We start from the raw sequence: 22,154 nt of genomic DNA on the forward strand, positions 1-22,154 counted from the left end.
GGAGCTATCTAAAACCACAGCAACGTGAGGGTTCCCCATGCCTCTTCCACCATACTCGTGCTTCAGGATAAACTGGCATTACGTTCTCCAGTTAACAATTCTGATTGCAATTTGACTATAAATTAAGGAGGGTTTTGGTGTTGTGGTTTGTTGAGGGTTTTTTTTCCTTTCCTTGTGGTTAGAGGAAAAGGGGAGGGGGATGTTGGTTAGCGAAATGGATGTCTGGCTCCTGATGTCAGGCTGTCCCCCACACAATCCCTTTTATCAGCAGTATGGTTGTCCCCAGCTGTGAGCGCCAAGGTGCCAGGAGTAATTAGAAGTGCGGCTATCAAATGCTACTTTGTTCACAATGAGAAGTACTTTTTTTTTTTTTTTCCTTGTGAACTTTTCACATTACTGAGCTGAACAAAACGGGTGGAGATTTCTTCTTAAGCTATTTCTATTGTTATATAACTTTGATAGCGACATTAAGTGAGTCTTTACTGGCTCAGCCGAGCCTTCTGGAGCCTGTTGGGTGTTAAATGGGGTTCTCTGCTCAGTGACCTCCAACAACAACTGACGTCTCCTGATCTAAGCGCTTCCTGTTGTTTTACTGGTGACGGTTAGTTTTCTATTAAGCTCATTTGAGTCCTGCACATTTTTACCCTCTGCCCTTTAAAGGGAGGGACTAATGTTAGTTTTGGCTTCTGAATGAAAACTTTGCAGTTCAGGCTTCAAACAGAGCAACTGCAAAAAAAGAAGGAAAGAAAATTTAAATTATAAATCATCTTTAGCATCGTGGCATGACTATTAACAGCTGACTTCACTGTGGCCATTATCTGTTGGAAATTATTTCAACGTGAAGTGTTCCCAGTATCAAGCATCCTACAGGCTTTGCTAGTCATCCAAAAGTCATGAGCCGTGCTTCAAAAATCGTGGGATTTAAAAACTAGTAATAATGCATATTTGGTATTTCCTTCTGCCTTTCGGTGTTTTAACCTTCATGTGTATACAGAGGTCATGTTTTCAGACTTTCCTCCTTAGCCCGCAGGGCTAGAAACTCAAAAATGAAGGCTGAGATTGTCAAAGAATTAAATTCTTCTAGGAGCTCGGGGGGGTAGGGGGGGCAGGGGAGCAAGGAGAAGTCAAATCTGTGACAAAATCCCAAGAGCTGGCAGTACAATTAGTAAGTGGGAGGCAAGGGGTTCTTTCCTTTCCTTTCTGGTGACTGAGGCTAAATAGTCTAAATCACAGTGCTGTTTTAAGTTGCATAGATTTTACTTAAACCCCAAAAATGTAAAGGATTCCATCACTACACTTTTATGCCAAGCTGGTTCAGAGTCCCATGATATATACTTAAAAGTGACAAGAAAAGAGAAGCTGGAGTTTCAATCATAACTCTGGATTTTGTACATTCAATGGATTAGGTTTAATGCACCGATGTACGTTCCTACATGTGTTATCTGAAGCATTTGTTTTGAGAGGGAGCATTGTCCTCAGGCTTCAGGCTGGTCTCTCCAAAGGCAGAGCTGGTCACCCACCAAACCATTCCTCTTCTGCTGCTCCCGAAATTTTAGACCAGGGCAGTTGCTAACAAAATAGTTCATGATGCGACCAGATCACATAAATTAGAGCAAATTGCAAGCTGTTCAACACATATGAAACTAATTTGGACAAAGTAGCTGGCTTTCAGCTCACAGGTAGTAAGTACTGTTTACAGTACATGTATGTGAAGTGCCATGTCGAGCTAGGACTGAAAACTCAAGAACTGTTTTTGTTTTGTTTTTCCTAGTTAAGCACAAATTAAATTATGCAGCTTAATGCTATTCAAACAGAGCTTCACGTCCATAAAATTAACAGATTAAAGAGTTCCTGAAAGTATTGGCCAAAATACAAGAATTAAAAATATTTTAAGAAAACAACTTTGAACCAATCCACAAATGAAAAACCTCACTGTCATATTTATTTGCAGATACATGAGACATTCTGAAATCAGGACATTTTATTTTCCCCTAGCATTATGTGTTTAATTTGGAAGTCCTGTATTTTGGACCTTCCACTAAATCAAAAACCAAAACAAAGAGACTTCAAAAGCCATTGTTGCTCCATTCAAGTCTAAACTCTGCCTTTGTTCCTATAGCTAATGAGTTTATACTGTCCTGCAGGGAGAATTGACACCAGCCTCAAGTAAATGAAAGCAGGCCAAATGTTGGTAAGATCAGAGCACTAAAGTAATTATGGGTTGATTAAATGTTTATCTTCTTTACAGGTGGGAAGGGAAGAATGAAAACGAAGTAGGACGATGCAAAGAGACTGGCAAGATTCATGTGACAGTCAATCACAAGTACTACAGGCCAACTGAAGTGGTAAGAAAATGCCCTCTCTCAGCTTTGCAAATGAATAATCCAATCACTCAGCCAATAAATTGCTGCATTTGGCCAGCAGTCTGTGAAAACGGCTTAATTGCGCTCCCCCTGCCAGCTTTTAGAGCTCTAAATGAGCCTGCTTGCTGGCCCCTCACAGCCAGCTACCTGGGAAGGAGCAGGCAGGCAGCGCTGCCCAGGAGGAGCCGGTCTGCCCTGTCACAGAGACGCTACTCTGCTTCGGTCACCCTTTCGAATGGGAGAGGGGATGCTTAGGGGGGTGAAACATCACCGTATGGGGAACAAAACAAGCGGTAAAACAACTCGTCGTTCCTTCTGGTCTCGAATGGGTATGAGTTATCTCTTCTCCAGCTGCAAGAAGGGAAAGCAGAGGAAGGTGGGCACTAACAGGCTTTTTAAAGTACCTCCTTCTGCGTCTTCATGACAGCGTTTCAACTCCATCCAGTGGGTGTATCCCCTTTGTAACTGTGGGTACCGCAAGACGCCAGTTTTAGAAGTGCACGTGCCCTTTGTTTTCACGGATGCTTTGCAGGGTCCCACTCAGTAAATGCTCATTTGCAGGACACCTCTTTACTCCCAGGAGTGCCTCAGTGGAGTCTGCCCGGGGGGCTCAACCAGCACATGCTGCCGGCAGGACCGAGCCAGTAACCCACTAACCCCTGTGCTCAAATTGCTTAATGAGCATGAGGAGAGGAAAAAAAACCCAACAATATTTCCAAGTCAGGCAGGATGGTGGCAATGCACAGAGATGGTACAGGACCGAGCCTGGTTTCTGGACACAGGGAACAATAGTCCCAGTTGTGTGACGTGGAAGTAGGTGTGCCCAGGAGAGGATGTTCTCGTCTCCTGGGGAGGGTGATACCAGCCCCGCCAGCTGCTGACGCAGCATGGGCTGTCAGTCCGTCCGTTCAGAAGTGCTCGGCTTCAGCTGCCTGATTCAGGCAAGGTGTGACGAGAGCATGTTTGTCTTGACATGGATTGCGGGGTGGGAGTGGGGAGCTGTGTGTGTGGAAGTGGACGTGGGTTCTGAAGTGGAAATTCAGAAGGGAATAGAGATTTTCACGTTATGCAAAATAGGGCTGGGCCCGGGTATCAGAATCAAATGCTAGGAAGTCATTAAGAGCTGTCCGTCATTCTGTGCTTTGGTAAGGTGTCAGGATGATAAGGAGGACACAGAGACAAAAGGACTTGCCAAACAGGAAAAGGACACTTGACCCAACAAGTCTGCGCTTTGTGAGACCCACTTTCCTGCTTTGTCATACCTCTTACTAACAAGTACATATTCACTCCTCAAAATTCACGGGTAGTATGCAGCTATTCTTAAGCCTCCACTGTAGTTCCACCTTATTCATGCACTCATTTTCAGCTGAAATAGTGGTGCCCATGGTCTTCTCTCTGTCCTTATTGGTCTCCTTTTGGGAACACAATTTCTGGATTTTAAATTCAGCTTACTATACGCTTGTCCATTTTGGGACAGTGTATAAGCACAGGTCTCTCAGGAGTGCTCACGCAATTGCTAGTGGGTCCATACGTGAGCATAGGGATGTATTCAAATATGGAGCGGAATGTGGCCTTGAAATAGCACTGCATATAAACTCAGCAGATATCTGATATTTATCTGAAATTATTTGGTCTTTCATAGGCCACCTTCCCTTGTGCTCCATCTCGCTCTTCCACTGCCCACATCTTGCCTTGCATTTAACACAGTCCCTACTTGGCTCCTGTGGAAACCAAGAAGGCTGTGAACCTGCTCAGGCATGATCAATGTAGAAGCACAAAATGGGTTTTGAAGTACCTTTGTCATAAGGAATATGCAGATGAACTATGAGCAATCTCCTCTATGAAGAGATGCGGCATCCACTTCCTGCAATCAAAGTTTCCTTTTTAGAGCATCTCAAGATGGATAGCCAGAATCACTTTCATTTTTTCTTTTAATTCTGGTTTTATTTTCATTCCTTATCAAAGGCAGAGCAAACTTCTGTTGGTTTCAGTCAGGGAATCACAGCCCTACAATTCCAAAGGGCCAGACCAAAATCCGATCCATCCCGAGAAAGCGCGGAAAAGCAATGAGAGAACTGAAACAGACCGACAGCACGTGTCCCCCCTTCACTGCCCTCACCAAGACTGCTAAAGGCAAGAAATCCTCAGGTTGACATTTTAGAAGGAGACTTAGCCAGATCAGTTAACAGGAATTCTACTGTTGAATCCCAGCTGACAGAAAATCTGATGCTCAGATTCTCATGTCTTACTTGGAAACGTTTCTGTCTGTCTCTCTAAAATTTAACATTGTATTCTGGAAAGTGAAAATAAATATCATTTAATCTTGTGTACAGTCAGTTCTGACAGTGCCAATACATTCATTTGAAAACACATTTGTTTTCTTCAGTTAGTGATCCCTGGGGTCAAGGCCTCCCATTGAAAAGCTTAGCTGTACTGAAGAAGAAACCTTGAAATGTGAGACTGTCTTCTGGTCAAACTAAGTAGACCCTTTGAATGCCTTGACTCTAAATCTCTTCACTCTGCTTTAGACTGCTTTGGGGCCCCCTGATATTCGCTGGCCTTGGGAATTGTTCCTGCTAATGCTTCTAATGCCTGTCTCTCTCCTTCCCTCCTTACGTCTTGCCAACTACAAACCTATCTGTGTCATTTCTTTTGGCTTGTATCGAATTCCTGTCAGTATTTTCTCTGCCCCCTTTTTAATGTTACTTGGAGACTCTGACCTGCTGCAAGGATTGGGAAAAAATTATTACTTCTGCCTTTCTTAAAATCAGCAGTTTTCACAGGAGCTTCATAATAAGTTTGCCTTTTATACTGAACTTGATACACCATGACAGATGCTTTCATGCATTTTGCAGGCTTTTTTAGCATGTGGCTAGTAAGGTCATACTTTACACTCATTTGCTGTCCTAGGCATGTAAAGATAAATTTCCGCCACAGTTTACTCACTTGTAAAATGTAGATACCTCAGAAATGATCTCACCAGTCTTTTCTACTTTTGTTACTGTCAGAATGTTCATATTGTAGGTAGGCAACTTAGTCTATACTTGGATTTAAATAATCTATTTGGTATCCACAAAAATAGTATTAAAATTAATTCAAAATTTCTTTTAAAAGTTAAAACTGAAATTCAACGAACCACTTCGATCAGCTGGAAACAAGCAGCCCTGCAGCACAGGATGTTGGAAGCATCAGGTCTCTCAACCCCTGAAGTTGGGTAGTTTTTAGAGAATTAGGGCTTGTCTTTAATATTCTTATCTTTCAGCAAGGTAAGTACTATTCGTTTGTATGCACAAACTTCCCTCCAAGAATTGCACAATTGCTTCTAAATAAATTATGCCCATTAAGGTGTTTGAGTAAAATTACCTCTATTATTTTTGCATGGCAGATATTAAGCTAACAGTTCTGTAGGAGCTTGCTTCATTTCAATCCCCTTTCCTGCAAACAATGAAGATTGTCTCCAGGTCTCAGTGGTCTGTCCTGTCATCACAGAACTTAAGATGTATATATCTCTCAGGAGTTTATGTTACTTTTTAAAAGGGTGAAAAAAAAAAAAAAAAGAAACCTTTCAACCATATGTAAATATTGTTTTTTCTCTGAATCTAATGCTCTGCATGCGTTACAGGGAATTCTTCCCCTTCCCTCCCACCTGTTTCTGCAGTTGTCCTACAGCTTTCTTAGGATAGGAACTGCAGGTTATATTCGTGCATCTCATTCGTTATGGGCTGGCATGGCTGTAAGTCTGAGGATGTACATAAATCAATGCAAATTTCCTTCCTTGAAGCAAGCCCTGGAAACTCTGTCACAATGTGATGCTAATATTTAAGCAGTCGTCTGGCCTCTTATTATTCTTCTTCAAAGCAAAAAGGGCATACTAACTTGCTAACTTCTCCCTTTTGTTATATGCCTTAAGCAATTAAGCATTTTTCTCCCAGTCCTTTCTAGCACCGAAATAAATGAAACTCCATGTAATGGGTAGGAGAAAAAATTCATGGCAGTGTCAAAAGACACTTCATCCTCTGAGAATTATTTCTTTAAAACTGCTCTTTCTAACTCCTAAGAAGTTCTGTTTGCCTCCTTACCAGGTTGTTTACTTTTCAAAGGTTTGTTTGTTGTATTTAAATATCTACAAATAGATTTCTATCTATAAGAATTTTCCCAAATGTTCTGTTTTCCTTACACTAAACTTCACATCTTTTCTTAACTGCATTTGGCCTCAGTTGCCCTTTTTCCTCCTTGGAATTAAGCAGGATGGCTTTAAATTTCAGTCTCTTCAGATATTTTTTAAAAATTCAACTCTATGTTTCCCATGTTTCATAGGATTCCAGTAAAAATTCCTTGGGGCATATCACATTCTCCCAAAGTCAGCTTTCTTAAAGTCAGAAACATTTCTGAACGCCTTTAAGTGTTTCTGCCCTAAAGAGCATTTAGAGTCTAATGAAACCATGATCACAAAACCCTAAATGCCCCGCACTTCCACTTTAGTTTTCATACAAGCTTCATTTCCTACTCTTAAGTTCAGAGCTGCCTGTGACTGTAAACCGTTCGGATGTCTGCACGAGGAAACACGTGCTTCCCTTCCTCAAGGATCTTTTTGCTCATCAATGTCAATATGTAGCCTGTATTAATACTCATGAAAATGAAATGGAAGCATTCGAGGAAGAATAAGCTTCAGATGATTTTCCTGTCTATTTTCCTCACTAGCAGACAGGTAAAGAAGTTGCAAGTGGTCATAATTCTGACAGTCTTATCTGTTGGGGTTTTTTCTCCTTGTTCTGAAAATGTATATCAACATCTGAAAACTACTGCCTTGGTGTAAATGGTTACCTCTGTTGTCCTTAATTCTCCTTTAAGCTGACTTTGCTGCTGTGTCAGCCAAATGTTCCTATCTTTCCTTATTTCAAACTCGACACTATTTCTGCATTGCTTTGCCACCCTCTTCCTTTTATTTGTTCCTCCTGCTATTAAAACCTGCAGCAGATTTTTGTTTGTTTTAGTTAAGGCCTTACATATCAGGCATTTCAGAGGTATCTCTGAAAACATACATGTCACATTCAGCCAACTAAAATAATGATTGGTAGTAACTTGTCTCTCTATAGCATCTACAAGGCACTGAGCACTTCACATATTTTAAATGTTTCTCAACAAGCATGTGAAAAAGGTTTTTTAAAAAGGCAGTATCACTGTGTTTCTGCTTCTGAAACACACATATGGCAGAGCAGACAGACTATCCTACCTGAGCGTGATCAGGAGGCGGCAGCAAAGTTAGGAGAGCCTAATGGCATTGTGCTCTGCTGCCAACCGGCCCTCCACAGGTAGCTTTCTACTTTTTTATCTCACCCTGATGTTGTTCATTTCAGTTCTTCCTTAGAAGATAGGAAGAGCATTTTTGCTACCACTTTTTCTTCTCAATGTGTCACCAAACCTGAGAAGCCTCAGCAGGCTCATGTCCAGTCTTGCTCGCTGTTTTGTTTTAATCCTCTTAGCAGACTCTTAGCAGGAGCCCTAGCTTACCTCCTTTCTTGTGGGAGCAGATACCTAATATGTGCCCCTCCAACACTCCCACACACATTTCTGACTTTTTGCTTCATAACTAGCTCATTACATCAGTATTAGACAGGCTCATCCAGTAAAGGAATCCCTCTGGACACCACTGTGTGCAGTCCTCATATGCTGTGCTTTACTCGATTGCTTCTCTTTGCGTCATCCTGCTCCTGCTCTGCTGTGCCTCCAACAAAATATTTCTCTGGCAACTTCTACAGCTGGCTCTGTTCCACTTCGTCCTTCACCACCTCTTTCCCTGCTGTCATTCCTGAGGTTTTGAAACCAGCCATGTGTCATCTCTGACCTTCACATCTTCATTGATCTTCCTGAGAACATCAGCCTGTCTCTCCGAGTCTGCTTTCTGATCCCCTCATACCACAACTATCCGACAAGACTAGCCAGAGGAAGAGGGTGTCCTTACCTCCTGGGGTCTAAGCTGGAGTGCTTTTGCACCCTGGGTGTTGCACCACATGTTCATTTACAAGATCAGTAGTTTTTCTTCAGAAATGTTCGGACTAGCTGAAGAAATCTCTGACTGGCTTTGGGCAATGCAATTTTGCACTCTGGGTGGGTAAAAGAGATTGCAACCTCATTGAAAAGCTGGTGTGTAAAGATAAAGCTGTCATCCAGGCAGAAGGGTTGGTGGTTTTAATTCATTCCTCATTTTTCTAAATGCTGTTGACACATAGCAATTAGTGGCAATCTTGGATGTGACAGATCCAGGCTCAACTCCTGAAAACAGATTTTAAATTAAACTTAGGTGACTGGAGGATTAAGACTGAGGGAGAGGTGAATGAGGATAGAAGGCTGTTTACCTCCTTAATTAGGCCCTGATTCAGCCAAGCATCCAAACAAGTGCTTCACTTCAAGAGCATGAATAGTTAATAAGGACAGTTTCCACACTTGGGACAGTTTCCATACTCGGAGCTAAGAGCGTGCTTACCTGCATTGCTGCATCTTAATATGAAGCAAAGCAATTCATCTGTGCTGGGAACTGAGATGGTCAGCCCAAACGTTTGTGGGAACTCAGGCAGTGCCAGCTGATTATTCTTCTTTGCCTGCCCCATTGTACGTGAGCACGGTACTCGGGAGTGGAGATGCTGAAATAACTCAAGACAGATTCTTTGGCCACGTTCTCGTAGGGTGGCTTTACAGGCAAGAAGGGATTAGACCAAGTTCATGCAGTTTGTAGTCTTAATCAACTGCTCCTGCAGTGACGTTTCCTGCCCATAATTCTTCTCTGCCTTCCTGGCAGCAGGGGGTCTTACCATCACCTCTTCACTTATTCATGTTTATTCACGCACAGAAAGTCTCTCTTTATCTCACCTCTTATCCCCTTGCCTCCCCCTTTCTCTTGGCCTGCCATTTGGCCGCCTCCTCCCCCTTGTTATCTCTGTCTGTTGTCTCACCCTCATTTGGACCATCCCTTGTTTTCTTATCACAGCCTGTCCTATGCCTGTCCCATACAAACACTCCCTGTGCTCCAGCAGATGTGGTGGGAAATGCAAAGCCTCTGGAGGGAAGCCACGGGGGTGGGAGAAAGTCTGGAGCAGGCAAAAGCCACGACAGAAGTCTGGGCTCAGGCAGCACCGAAGACACATTTGTCACATCTGCCAAGTATTCCCTCCTGCCAACGGTCTCCGCCACCTACAGCCTATTCCTCATTTCCTACATGAGATCAGACATTCAAAAGAGCTGAACTGTGGCTCAGAACACGTTTTGGAGTGCCCAGTGATACGGGAGTGCTGGCACTGTGGCTCAGCACAAAACTCTTCCCACCGGGGCTTTCTAAAGCCCTTGATGTCATACGTGGTTGAAGTCACTTACGGACCTGATTGCTAGTTCACATTCAAAAGTGGAAGCATGTCCGAAGGTCTGTCTCCCTTTCAGTTGCTGTTTATTTTATTTTACAATAGGATTTTAAAAGTCAAGCAATACGTTAACAATACTGTTCGCATTTTCACTGTGTTTCCCACCACATTGTAACCTTTTCTTTTAAGTGTGCTGTGCCAGCTCAACTCTTGCAATGGTTTTAGAATGGCAGCACAGAACTGTAAATGACATGATTTATATGAAAATAAAAATAGTTTTTGGATACAGAGGATATGAGACAGAGGTAAAGTTTCCTTCAGCAAATCTGGAATTAAGGGCTAGACTCCTGTCTAATTTCTCCAGCCTTTGCAAGATCTTGCCTGCCTTCAGCTGTTTGTATTTTATTTTGTGGGTGAGTGGGTGCACAAAGGAAGATGACAGGCACAGAGTGTTCGTGTGTTTCATGTGAGAAGCCATGAGATGGTTTTCGTGTTGTTAAAAGCAGCTTCTGCTGAGTTTGGGTCAGCAGATGCCATGACATCAGCCTTTTCAGCGTGAAGTCTTCCAGTCAGTAGTTTGCTGGGGGCATAGCTGTCTCGAGCCTGGGTATGCCATGGCATTGAATATTTTTCCTGCTTGAAAGATGGTACTTAAAGCCACCAATTCTCAAAATCCTATGCCAGCTCCTGCAAAATACGTATCAGTGTTAACTTGGTGCTCCTGAAGATGTTATCAGAGTGCGGTTGTCCTGCTGAGGAACACCCCAGGGCAGTGTGAAAGGGCCTTATAGCCAAGGTTAGGAGAAATGCATAAAGAAGTTCTGAGGAAGCAGGAGGGGTTTGGGGTTTGTCTCCAAAAGCTTTTATTTCATGTTTTTCAAGTGTTTCACAGTCCAAAAATGACAGTGCATTTATTTGACTTTCTTCTTTCATTTCTGTAGTTATTTGAAGTTTATTTCACTAGAAAATGTGGAATGTTTTAACTTCACCTATGGAAAAAAAAAGTCAAAAACTATTCTGCTCAAAAAACCAAGAGAGAACAGAATTGACTTTTCAGATTTTGTAAGGAAAGCCTAATTTGGGGATCATGAAGGTACTTTTCTGGGGGAGTCAGGCTTTCTTTTAAACTGATCCTAGAGGTCTTCTGTCTCCCCAGAAAAATCTACAAGAAGTTTTTGTTCAGACTCATATCTCTGTCCTTCACCATTTACAATTTCTCTCAAAGGGGCAAATGGTTGAAAGGAAGTGGAGGTATGGAAGTGGTTGTTAAAAAAATAAACCAGCCTTCACCTTTCCCTTCTATTGCCTTTAGAATCATCATATGTAAATTAACAACTTCATGATGGAGGCACGAAGAGGTGGGACCTTTGTTGTTATTGCTGCCCTGTGATGATGATGATGAGTGCCTAACCACTTTACATATTTTCATGCCTCATCTTTGTATTCCACTAAAAACCTGTAGCAATGATTCTGACCTTATCAGAACTTAAAAACATTTTACATTGTTAATTATTTTGTAGTATCCTTAATACTTCTCTAGTGTTCAAGGAGAGCTTGTATGGTTGAGTTGTGGGGGAAATTGAGCCTTCTAGCTCTAAACAACTTTTAAAAGTTTTGTTGGCTTGTTTGTTTGTTTGTTGCTGAATAAAACCCTAGAAAATTATCTCTCTGGCACAAATATCTACAGTACTTGTTATGAACCAGGAAATGGATCTTCATGCCCATCTTGGATGCTCCCCAAATTGTCTGATGTCCCAGCTGGATGGGTGAAAGAGGAGACAGTAATTATCTGCAGGGCAGGGGAGACTTAAACATTAAAGAGCTTTATGCCTAGGATCAGCTGGAATTTTTGCTCATTCCTCACATATAGTGTCTGAGCTTACCAAAAGCAGACAATATGAAAAATATTAACAGGATTCAAGACGACATTAGTAATAGATTAAGAGTGCATGCCTCCCTTGCAAAACTTTTTCTTCTTGATTTTTTTTTCCTTTCAGCCAGAAAAGTCTAAAGGTGAGTAGGTGAAGTCAATTTTAATAATTCACAGACGATAATACATCTATTTCTCACTTGACAGAGCTAGTGTTTAAACTATTAGCATTGTCTGGCATAACATAAAACAGGATCAGTCACTCATCCCTTTGAAACATCTAACCTGGCCTCATTTGAATTTCTTCCTTCCAGCTTTGCCAGTACATTTTAATAGTCTTGGTAGAGCTCTCAGCTGACTTGTGACTTCAGACTTTATCTACCGGGTTGTGGTTAGGAATGGAGTAAGACAGCACCATTCCCCGTCAGCTTTTTCTGTATGCAATGACACAGAAACCTCAGTGCTGCAGATAGCCATTGAAATTCAAAACAGACCACTTGACTGCTGAACAGAAATGAGTTTTTAAATCAGATTTTCTTTTTGGAACACTGTTCTGTAATTTTTGAAAACATTCTTTTCTTTTTTTTTTTTCTTTTCCTTCCTCCAGATTGCTGAACTGGTACTACTTTGCAGTCATGCTTTGCATTGAATAGCTGTAAGGGGAAAGGTGGATTAACAATAATGAAAACAAAAAAATGTGTTTTAAAATAGGACGCCTGCCTGGTTTTTTACAGTAATCTATGGCAAGTTCATGTTTATAATTCACTACATCTGTTACCGAGTTAGTGCTTTGCAGACCTTAGTTTTACAAATTTCCAGATTGGGCGACTAGGAGTTGAATTGCTTTTGTTTTTATTTTTTCTTCTGTTTGACCCATAAAATACTACACTTCCACCTTCTGATTTAGAAAGCAAAAACATACATTAAAGCTTCTTTACAATAACAAAATCTTCTGACTAAAGCAATTGGCTCTGACTACAGTTTTCCCTCAGATAACAGTTGTAAATTTCCAAACCTCTAATCTTTGGCAGCATTTCCCTCTTGATCTTAGTTTCTGGTTCCATGTGTTGGGGGAGATTAAAAAGTGGGTTATGAAGGTGAAATTGAAAACAGAGGAAATGTGAGGTTTTAGGAAGAGCTCAGGTGAGTGATAAGGCCGAGTTTGCTCTTTGCGCTGTTTTCACAGCTATGAAACAAAACCTACTGGGGCCTGTTCTTATACTGCAGTGTCACCACTGATCACATGTTGTGACATTCGCTCTTCGCTCTGAACAATTCTTCTGCAGTGGCTAATCCTGTAAGGTTGCCACAGTCTTTTATGCTGCACACAGTTGGCTAAAAGTGCTTGCAGATGAGTATCTAAGGTAGTATTTCGGTGGTTTTCCTGACCTTTCTTTCTCTGTCTCCTCCCCAATGTGCTTATTGGTATTATCTCTATATTTCACATATTTGTTAGATGCCTTCTGGATGGCTTTTAGGTTTAAAATAAAGACAAAATTAATCTTGACTGATGAAGTGAATCCCAAAAGAGTCAGACAGCTCAGGCAATGTAAACAAAAAGTTGGCATGATTAGAATTTGACTGGCCCTAAAGGTAAGCCACCCACCTCTTTAATAATTCAATAGCTATGTGGCATAATGAATGCAAGGGCAAGGTGGACATGGGAGTAAAAACAGGAACACAGGAAGGTGCGTTATTCATCACAGTAGAGATTCTCAACAGTGAAGACTTATGTGCACTTGAAGAACAGCCAAAGGGAGTTGGTGATGGATGACAGGCAGTTTGTGTGCTGGAAAGCTCACAAAAAGTATTCTTATTTTTGCTTTCTAGTATTAGTGACCACAATTAGTTCTACTTTGGCTTAACTACTGGATGGAGTTAAAAAATTAAAAAAAGACATGATTGACTTAAGTTCTTAAATATGGCTTTGTGAAGGATTTCCTACTCCAGACTAATGCCTGGAACAATTATCTTTGATACCCTTGATAGCATAGCTTGCTATGACTGAGAACACCCCAGATGCAAACATCTGCATCCAGCAGCTCCTTCAGCTAGTGATTTTCTTTCAGAGGAAGCAGGTGTCAGGGCCGTGATTGCTGGGGGGGGGGGCGGGGGCATGGGGGAGGGAGACGATGGACTTCTGGTAGAAACCGTCTATGTGCACAGGTACGTGGCAGTTGATGTACTTGCTGTGGGGTTTGTGAGGATCGGCCTTCTATGCCAAGAGTTCATCAAATGGGCATTTTGTACATTGACATACAGACAACTGACTTGCATCCAAGCTTTCCCCTTGGTATTGACTGCTTTTTCTGTAAAGCCTGAAGAAGTTGGGTTGTCTCTCAGGTCTTCCAGTGTCTTTTTTAACTGCCAAGAACTCAGCTTGACATTGTTTGCAGATGCTAATGAGCAAAACTTCACGAGACACAGTATACCAAGAATGTCCTCAAACACTGGGCGATGAGAATGCTTTGTCAGGGATCCTGCTTAGCCTGTCAAAGACAGTTCAGGAGATTGGTGCTCTCCAGCAGATGTATCACACCTGTGTGTCTCTTCCAAAAGCCACAAGTAGATTGTTGAGGCAGAGGAAGGAACTTTTTATCAAGTTCCTCTACAGGAAAATGTTCGTTTGGGGTCAGAATTCAAAGTGAGTGAATATCCAGTTAGAATTTTTTTAATTTCCCTTTCATTCATTGCTATCAACTGGCCAAATTTTTACCTTCTCATAATAAGTACCACCTAAACATTTACAGTGGTCTGTGTAGAGATGCACTTTGAAGAAAGGCATTCTGTTGATATAAATTATAATAACATGAGCTTTAGATATTAGAGAGATTCCTGGGTAAGGAAAGGTAGAGATAAACTTTTCTGTAAGGATACCAATTTAAACTGTGATGCGAATGGGAAGAGATGATTTGACATTGCACTGGTGGAGGTAAACAGACTCGGTTTTGTGGAAAGGGTGTTGACAAGCAGTGATTTTTGGGAAGCCTCCAGACAGAGTCCAGACACTGACTTTAGGGACTTAGGCAATATAAAAATGATTATTAAAAAAAAATACATTCACATCAGCTGCAGTTTTTTCTTTTTTTCTTTTTTCACATACTTTTCCTCTATTAAACATTTCCAGAAACACTTGTACAGTTAAGCCTAGCACTGTGAAAACGACTAATATCCTTTTTTGACAGTCTTCCAGTGTTGCTTTTGTGTTAAATCAAGTATGTTTCAGCTGCAAGTTTAGGCTTCTTCAAAAAAAAAAAAAAATACATAGGGCCTTGAACCTGACAGACCTCATGTAGACCTGAACTAAAGCAATCACATTGAATATCATGTTGGTAAGTGGCCTTGCATATTCACATGGCCTTAAGCATAGGTATAGAGATGATTTCCTCCAAAACTAAGTTCCAGGCACACTGACAAAAACATTTGCTCATGTCCCAAATATTGTTTTGCTTTGGTTTGTTTTCATCGCCCAAACCCATTTTTATTTTGCCTAATAAGGTGATGCTTTGGGGAGGGGGAAATTAAAAGCGTTCTGGTTTGCTGCTTCTTTTTTGCCCCGTCTACAAAGCATCCCAGTGATTGCTGCTACAAAGCAAGCAAGCCAATTTCTCTTTTTGTACCCTCAGATCCCTCCTGAAAACTCTTTTATTGCCCTCAAACATCACTATACTAGTGATGTGCTATGACTTCTTGTGCATCCTGATGACCACCGTTGTTGTCTCCTCGCGCTGCCCTGTATCTCTATTTGTGCTCCTTTGCATGTACTGGGGGCATGTGCGTGCAACTTGACCTAATGAGTTAGGTCGAGTAAAGGAAACAATCTAGTCATGAGAGCGTGAAATGCTTCAGTGCAGCAGAAGCAGGGTAAATTAGCTGATATAAGACCCTGTGTTTGTCACAGTAGCAGTATGACTTTGTGTTGTTAGCTGGTTCAGTAATGTGCAGCATGGCCTTGGATTATGAATGTTTTGTGCAGGAAAATTTCTTTTGGTCCTGGTTTGCAGCACAGCTAGAGCAGGAAGATCTTTGATGATGACAGAGGCTTTTAGACACAAACTGTAATAATCACCGTTATATCTTGGCTAAGATTTTAAAGAAACATATGTGGGAACCTATTTATTACATCTTTTAAGATTCTGACCCATAAATGCAGACTTCCACCTGCATGCAAAAGCTGAAGCAAGCATACCAAACCTAGTTTACTGGCTGGGTAACAAGACAGCTTTTCAGTGCCCTAAGACCCAAGAAGCTCATCCTCTTAGTGGAAAATCCTTGAATACCATCTTTAAATGTTTTACAATATTTTTATTAGTACTTTCCACTCTTTGGTGGATCAATGGAAGCCTGTTCTGAATTTTTAGGTCCGTCCTCCTTTGCATTGGAGTTTCAAATTAATGATCTGTGACAGAAAACTCACATATTTGTACTGACACGTTTTTTAAATATAAAGCTCTTGTGTGCCTGCAGTCAAAGGAAGATCCAAAGAAAATTAGTATATGTATATCTGGTATATAGCTGTGGTCCCCACTATCAGCTTATTAGCCAATTTTACAAATTTAATCTTCACGCGGAAAAAAAGGTATGAAGTAGTGGCTTGTTGGCTGTATCATACAAGTGTTATACTATACAAGTGTTATACTGCGTTACTATACATTTTAAACCAGTGCACATTTTAGCAGTTGCAAAGTACCTTCATAACCATTCCTGGTGGCATACTTTAAAAAGACATATTTTATATTCAATATGACTAAAATATTGTAGGAGGTAAATGTGGTTTCATCTAGCCCTTGTACGGATTATACAGCACCTGTCTTTTTCTTCTTTCAAAAAGATGCAGTTAGTATCTAATAGATCCTAATAGACCTATCCTGTAGTTTTTCTACTAAAAATAGAAAACTCAGGGTTAGGGATTAGATTGTTTAATGTCACTGATTTGCTGTGTCCCCTTGAGTGAGTTATATACGCTTTCTGATGGTAAAGACTCAGAAAGTCTTGTGTAGAGAGTTTGGGAACTCATTTTCATTTACACTGTGACCTTCTTATGCTTCTACATTAACTGAGCTTTACAGGGGAAGTTTATTATTGTTAAATTACTGGATCGAAGGCTCAGTTATCAGCTAAATTCTGCTACTGGCACATGTCATGTGGAGAGTGCACAGTATTTTTGCAGGTTGAGGCTTGTCTCTTGTCCTGTTTCTTCTCACCATGTGCTTATGCAGAGTGACTATACCTCTCTGCTGAGATATATAGTCTTCATACTTTATTATTCTACCTAGCTTTCCACCTAACACTCTGTACTGTGATCATCTATGCACCCATCTTCCTATATCATCATTTGTTATTGCAGTATTTTCCTTCCTCTTTCCCCACAATTATCCGTTATCACTCAGTTCTACCTTTATAAATGTATTTAGACATCGCATTTTTTACTCAGTTACATGTCTTCAGAGTTAAAATACTTCCATTTTACTTAATGCTTTTTTTTCCCCCCCAAAGAAATATGAGGCTCTTGCCCCAGAACACAAATTCCCCGTTCCCGTTAGTCCCCAGCACCTACTGCTACTCTCTGCCTTTGCTGCCCAGCTAGCTGAACACACAAGTGTCTTCTCGATCTTTCTGCAGAAACAGAACTTTAGGTTTTATGCTAGGAGATCCCTTTTAAAAAGATCCTCAAGAATCCCAAGTTGTGCTTACCCAGAACAAAAGCAAAGAAGCACATGCCTGGAAGTACACTACAGGCAAAAAAAAAGAGAGAGTCTCCAACTTTTTGATCTTTTTTTTCCCCCAGATATATTGGTAAGTAAGTGAAACAACTTGATTTGGTGTTCATTCTTGATGAGATTCACGTGCCGTGCACATACATGTGCTTTCTCTCTCTCTCTTCTCTGTTTAAATCCCATTTAAACAGTGCTTAGTGACTGCTGGGAGTTGTAATCCATGTGCAACTCTGTCATGAGGCGAACACCAGCTGGAGGGACGGCTCCACAGAGTGGTCTGCAACCAGTTGAGTTGCTGAGGAGTCATAAAAGAGGGAAAAAGGGGTTCACAAGAACTCAGCCGGTGCCTTTTGGAACGTGTTTCTTACACTCGCTTAAGAGCTACAAAGTCTGTATCTTGTACAGTTTCTTATGCTTAGCCAGGGACAAGATTACAAAACAGAAGATGACAGAACTTCACAGCCAAATTGGTACTTTCTCAGATTTGTTTGACAAAGTATTTCACACAGCTTCAGAGCAGACTGAAAGCACCTATAAAAATCTGCTGTTTGCTACAAAGAAAGAAAAACAAAATCTTTTGCTTTTTATTGAAGGAAACTTTTTTCCCCTGCCAGAATCACCAACAATGTGAATATTTCTACTTGGTTCTCTACTTCTGATACATGTTTCCATTGCCCATCTCTGAAGTCCCTGTCTGGGTGTATTTGCAGAAGATTATCTGAAGAAGCACAGATGTTTGGAAGTTTACCGTTCTTTTAATTAAATAATGTGTTAGGGTATATTTACAGCTTTGCTGATGCAGAGCCATGGGTTAACAACTTCTGTACTCCAATACTACTGAGTAATTGCCCCGAGCACTATCCTAACACTTCTGTAAAACAAAGCGCTAGGGACTGTTAGTGTAGAAAACTGTAGAATTTTATAAGGGAATTTTAATAGGGAGCACTATTAAAAATAAATACCTCTGTTTATGGGTATTGGCTAATGAGTGGAATGCTAAAAAAAAAAAGATTCCAAGCAGTGACAGCTTCAGCAATAGAAAAGATAAACTGCAATAGATAATTGTGAGTGGTGATTATATCATAGTAGTTATTACTGATTTTTCCTGCCTGGTTTTCTTGGTGTTACGGTCCAAAATAACAAAGTGATTGGTATCTGTGTTGTAGCAGAGCTAGAGAATGTTTGATGGTGCTAAGAGTTATAACCTGGCTACGAGGATATTTGGACTTTGGCAGCTTCAAATTAAGTACATCCCATTATTTACCCTTCTGCTTGTAATTTTTTGCCAAGGCAGCACATTAAAAGGTTAGTGAAACGAGAACCTTAGGAACTACTGTTAGCGGAGAACAAGAAGGTAGCCTTACAAATGGTGCACATCCTCTTAGGAAAATACGTTGAATTGACATGGTTGTAAGTTGTAGGCTGTGAAACAAATCTCTTGACACGCAGTACAAATGGAACCATTGGTTCTTGAGCTGAAATTGATTTTAATGTACTGCAGTGCTGGCGCCTGTTGTAGACCACCTTGCAGCATACAGAGACCAAAGAGGTAAAGTATGGAAATGATCATAGGCTGAAATCCTGGCCAGAGCCTTCAGCAGAGCCCAGGCTTCATTTGCATGATGTATTTTCACAAAAGGGATCCCACTGCCTGGAGAGTGAATGCTCTCAACAAAATGCTTTATGCTCCTCAGGGAGGGTTTGCAGCAGGGTGACTGCAAGGGGAGGGACTGGGAATCCCACCACACATCTGGGCAGGGTAAGAAGGGGAATTGCAGTTACGGTGTCTTTTGATAAGGTAATCTGAAGAACTGCGTGCACATACACACTGTCCTGTCCTGTCAGTTTGTAAACCTTTGCCTCTCTCCTTCTGCTTTTTTCTCCTGAAACGCTGCAATTAGAAGGCTTATGGGTATCACTGTGTACAGCTGCTCTGAAGTGTTGGTTTAAAGAATGAGTTTATAAAGCTTTCCCCTTCTGTGTGACTGCAAGAGTGCTATAGCTCCATTGCCATTCAGATGCTTTTACTTGCTGTGACCAATCAAAAGTCAGCTTTGAAGCACAAAAGCAAGTGATACCATGCTTAATTCACTCAGTCCCACATTAACAGCTGACAGTGATCATCCTAATAGTAGAGTAGAGGCTTAGAGGGACACTGGACCTCAGAGCTGCAGGCAGATCCCTGGGATCTTGAGTCCTGCTTTGGGGTGGAATTTGTGAGCGAGGCATCCCCTCCAGGGTTACTCACAGAGGAAGGAAGGGGTGGCTGGTGTCTTGGCCCTTAGGGTTGAAATGCTTGCCAGCAAAGCTGGAGCGCTATGAAAAGGTCTGCAGTTCAGCAGGGTTGTGGTATAAATACTCCCCCACAGCCAGGATCAGTGGAAAGACAGAGACACTGAGTGAAGGCTTACTTTAGCCATAAATTTTCATCCTTTGGAAAACAAGTATTTTATTTCACCAGTCTTGCCCTACTCAAGGGCTCATAATACTGGCGTGTCAGAAGTGACTTTGGTTTTCCAAATCAGCTAATACTGGCTGACGGGCATTGTTCACATGACAAAGAAAAGCGGTATATTTACTGCACATAACCTTGCCCAAGCATGACTGTCTTCAGCAGGGACTAAGGTGGCAACTCAGTGGTGTTTTCTGTTGATTGCCTTATTCAGTTTCCTTCAGATAAAATGCTGGTGTTTAATTTGGGGGTGCTATGAGCCAAAAATAACAAATTTTACTTGGGTGACACAGAATAGTACAAGTACAAAATCATGTATGTATTCAGTAACAATTCTGACCTTGGGCCAGAGAAATGTGACATCTGTGCAGACAAGTCAAAGAGTCATTGTACACTTTCAGAGTTAAATTGATTAAAGCTTTTCAGTGTCCAAGTTGCTTGCATTTTGAGGTGAAAGGGATAATATTTCTCCAAAATAAAAATGTTCTTTGGGAAAACAAAACAATAATTATTGTTTCAGCAAGACTTTCAACTTTAAAAGCTTTTTGTGACTTTAAAGTTCTCTGTGTATTCAGTCTTAAACTCTTGATCTAGGATTTGTGTCGCATAACATACATTATGCTTGGCTTAAACAAGTTTTTATTAAGATACTGTGCTCTTTGCAACCTTGGAAACCTTTTAATTCTTACTTTACATTTGTGAGTTCACAGCTATCTCTCTGTGTGATGCAAACGTTGGCTGTAAAATGAGCAAGTAAAACACTTCCCTGCAATTAAGAAAGGAGGTGGTTTCCTCAGTGAAAATAATCTGCATTGGCCATAGCAAGAGCTACAATTCAATTCAAGCATCGCATTTAACACTTCAGATTCTCTATGCATATATGGGCTAGAGTCCAACAGCATTAGGAAATCCTTGGTGGATAGTAATCTGGAACACAAAAAGCAGCAGTCATACTTCAACACAATTGATAGCCTCTACTTACTAGCAGTCTTTGGGCTAAATTATCATGGAGATGCAATTAACTGTCTTTCACTGAGAGGGTGGGTCCTTCCAGATCTAGGAGAAGAGGTCACAGATGGGGCAGTGTGGCTCTGCGGTTAAGCGTAATTTGACTTGCTCAGAAAGAGGTCCAGAGTCCAGGCTTTTAGCCTCGACACATGCAAAGTCAGACAGTAAGAAATGCCATATACCACCAGCCCACCACATCTGCCACCAGGCGTGACCCATCCAGACTGCAAATTCAGGTGGCTTTTTTTTTTTTTCCTTTCTTCCTGTGTTTTCTGTCAAGCAAGTAACTTTGACTTGCATCTCTGACTCGCCCTGAGGAAAGGGACACAATCAAGTGGGCAGTCTTTAGTCTTGTTGACTCTGTGGAGGGGAAATAGATTATAATCTTTGCGCCAGGTGTTTGTTGTACTGAATTCCCTCTATGGGCTCGTGAGTATTTTATTATGCATTTCATGGGGCTCCTCAAGCTAAAAGCTCCAAAGTGCAAAGGAGATTCATTATCAAAGCTGTGATTGGTGCCATGTACAAAATGTGAAATAATCAAGTTAATAATTTGTTTACTTGTTTGGGACATAGCAAATACAGAGTGTCATTCCTTGTTGAGAAAACACGCTTTTCTGGCAGAGCTTAACATAGATGTTTCCAGCAGAATCTTCTCTCTTTTGAGTCTGTCTAGTGTAGGAAGAGTAGTGTTGGCTTCCCAGTTCAGTTTGAGATTTGACAATGCCCAAGGGAAAGGGTTGCGTCAGTTTGAAGGAATCCCCCACGCCCCACAAAACTTGGAAATTTTACATTTATAACATCATGTCTGCCTTGAGGAGGCAAAAGCTTGTTATCAGGACTAACCTTTAGCTAGTTTTTTGTATTATTTTCAGATGGGCATATTTGACTCAAAAGTCAGCCTGACTACCACTCTCTATCAAGTCTCAACATTATATGGACAGCAGTATTTAAGTATCACCTTAAATATAAATTAGCAAGGTACAATCAAATTTTGAAAAGATTTCAGGATCTTTAGCTGGTATTAATTGCTGTGTCTTCTTTGACTGGTTTTTCAGTGCAATTTTAAAGGCAGGCATAAGGATTTGAGATAGTTTTGTTGACATATCCCACTCAGAGCTTCTCTTCCTGGAAAATATCCACAGGTGGAGCAAGCTTCATGAACCTTGTCTTTAAACACTTTATGCCTCCTCCCAGTTGTATAAATGTTAGCATGTCATTTCTGTTGCATTGGATGCTCTCTCCTTGCAAGAGTTTAGACATCACTTTCTTTCATATTTATTACTTTCTTTTTTTTTCCTCTTTATATGATTCAAGGGAATCAGACTAGTGTGTTTGGAATCCGTAGTAGCCATGGTATGACAAAGATTGCCACAGCTAGAGAGACTTGGC

At 41.1% G+C, this 22,154-nt stretch overlaps 1 protein-coding gene across 2 annotated transcripts in view; it reads left to right on the plus strand.

Moving 5' to 3' along the window:
- GMDS (GDP-mannose 4,6-dehydratase) overlaps positions 1–22,154 on the plus strand; it is a 432,191-nt gene that overhangs the window by 356,756 nt on the left and 53,281 nt on the right. For both annotated transcript variants that reach the window (XM_075744931.1, XM_075744932.1), the window contains exon 9: positions 2,249–2,345. In XM_075744931.1, coding sequence (XP_075601046.1) covers positions 2,249–2,345 — 97 coding nt within the window. The remainder of the gene's footprint in view (positions 1–2,248; positions 2,346–22,154) is intronic.

The sequence above is a fragment of the Balearica regulorum genome, chromosome 2 (assembly GCF_011004875.1).
Source record: "Balearica regulorum gibbericeps isolate bBalReg1 chromosome 2, bBalReg1.pri, whole genome shotgun sequence".
NCBI lineage: Eukaryota > Metazoa > Chordata > Aves > Gruiformes > Gruidae > Balearica > Balearica regulorum.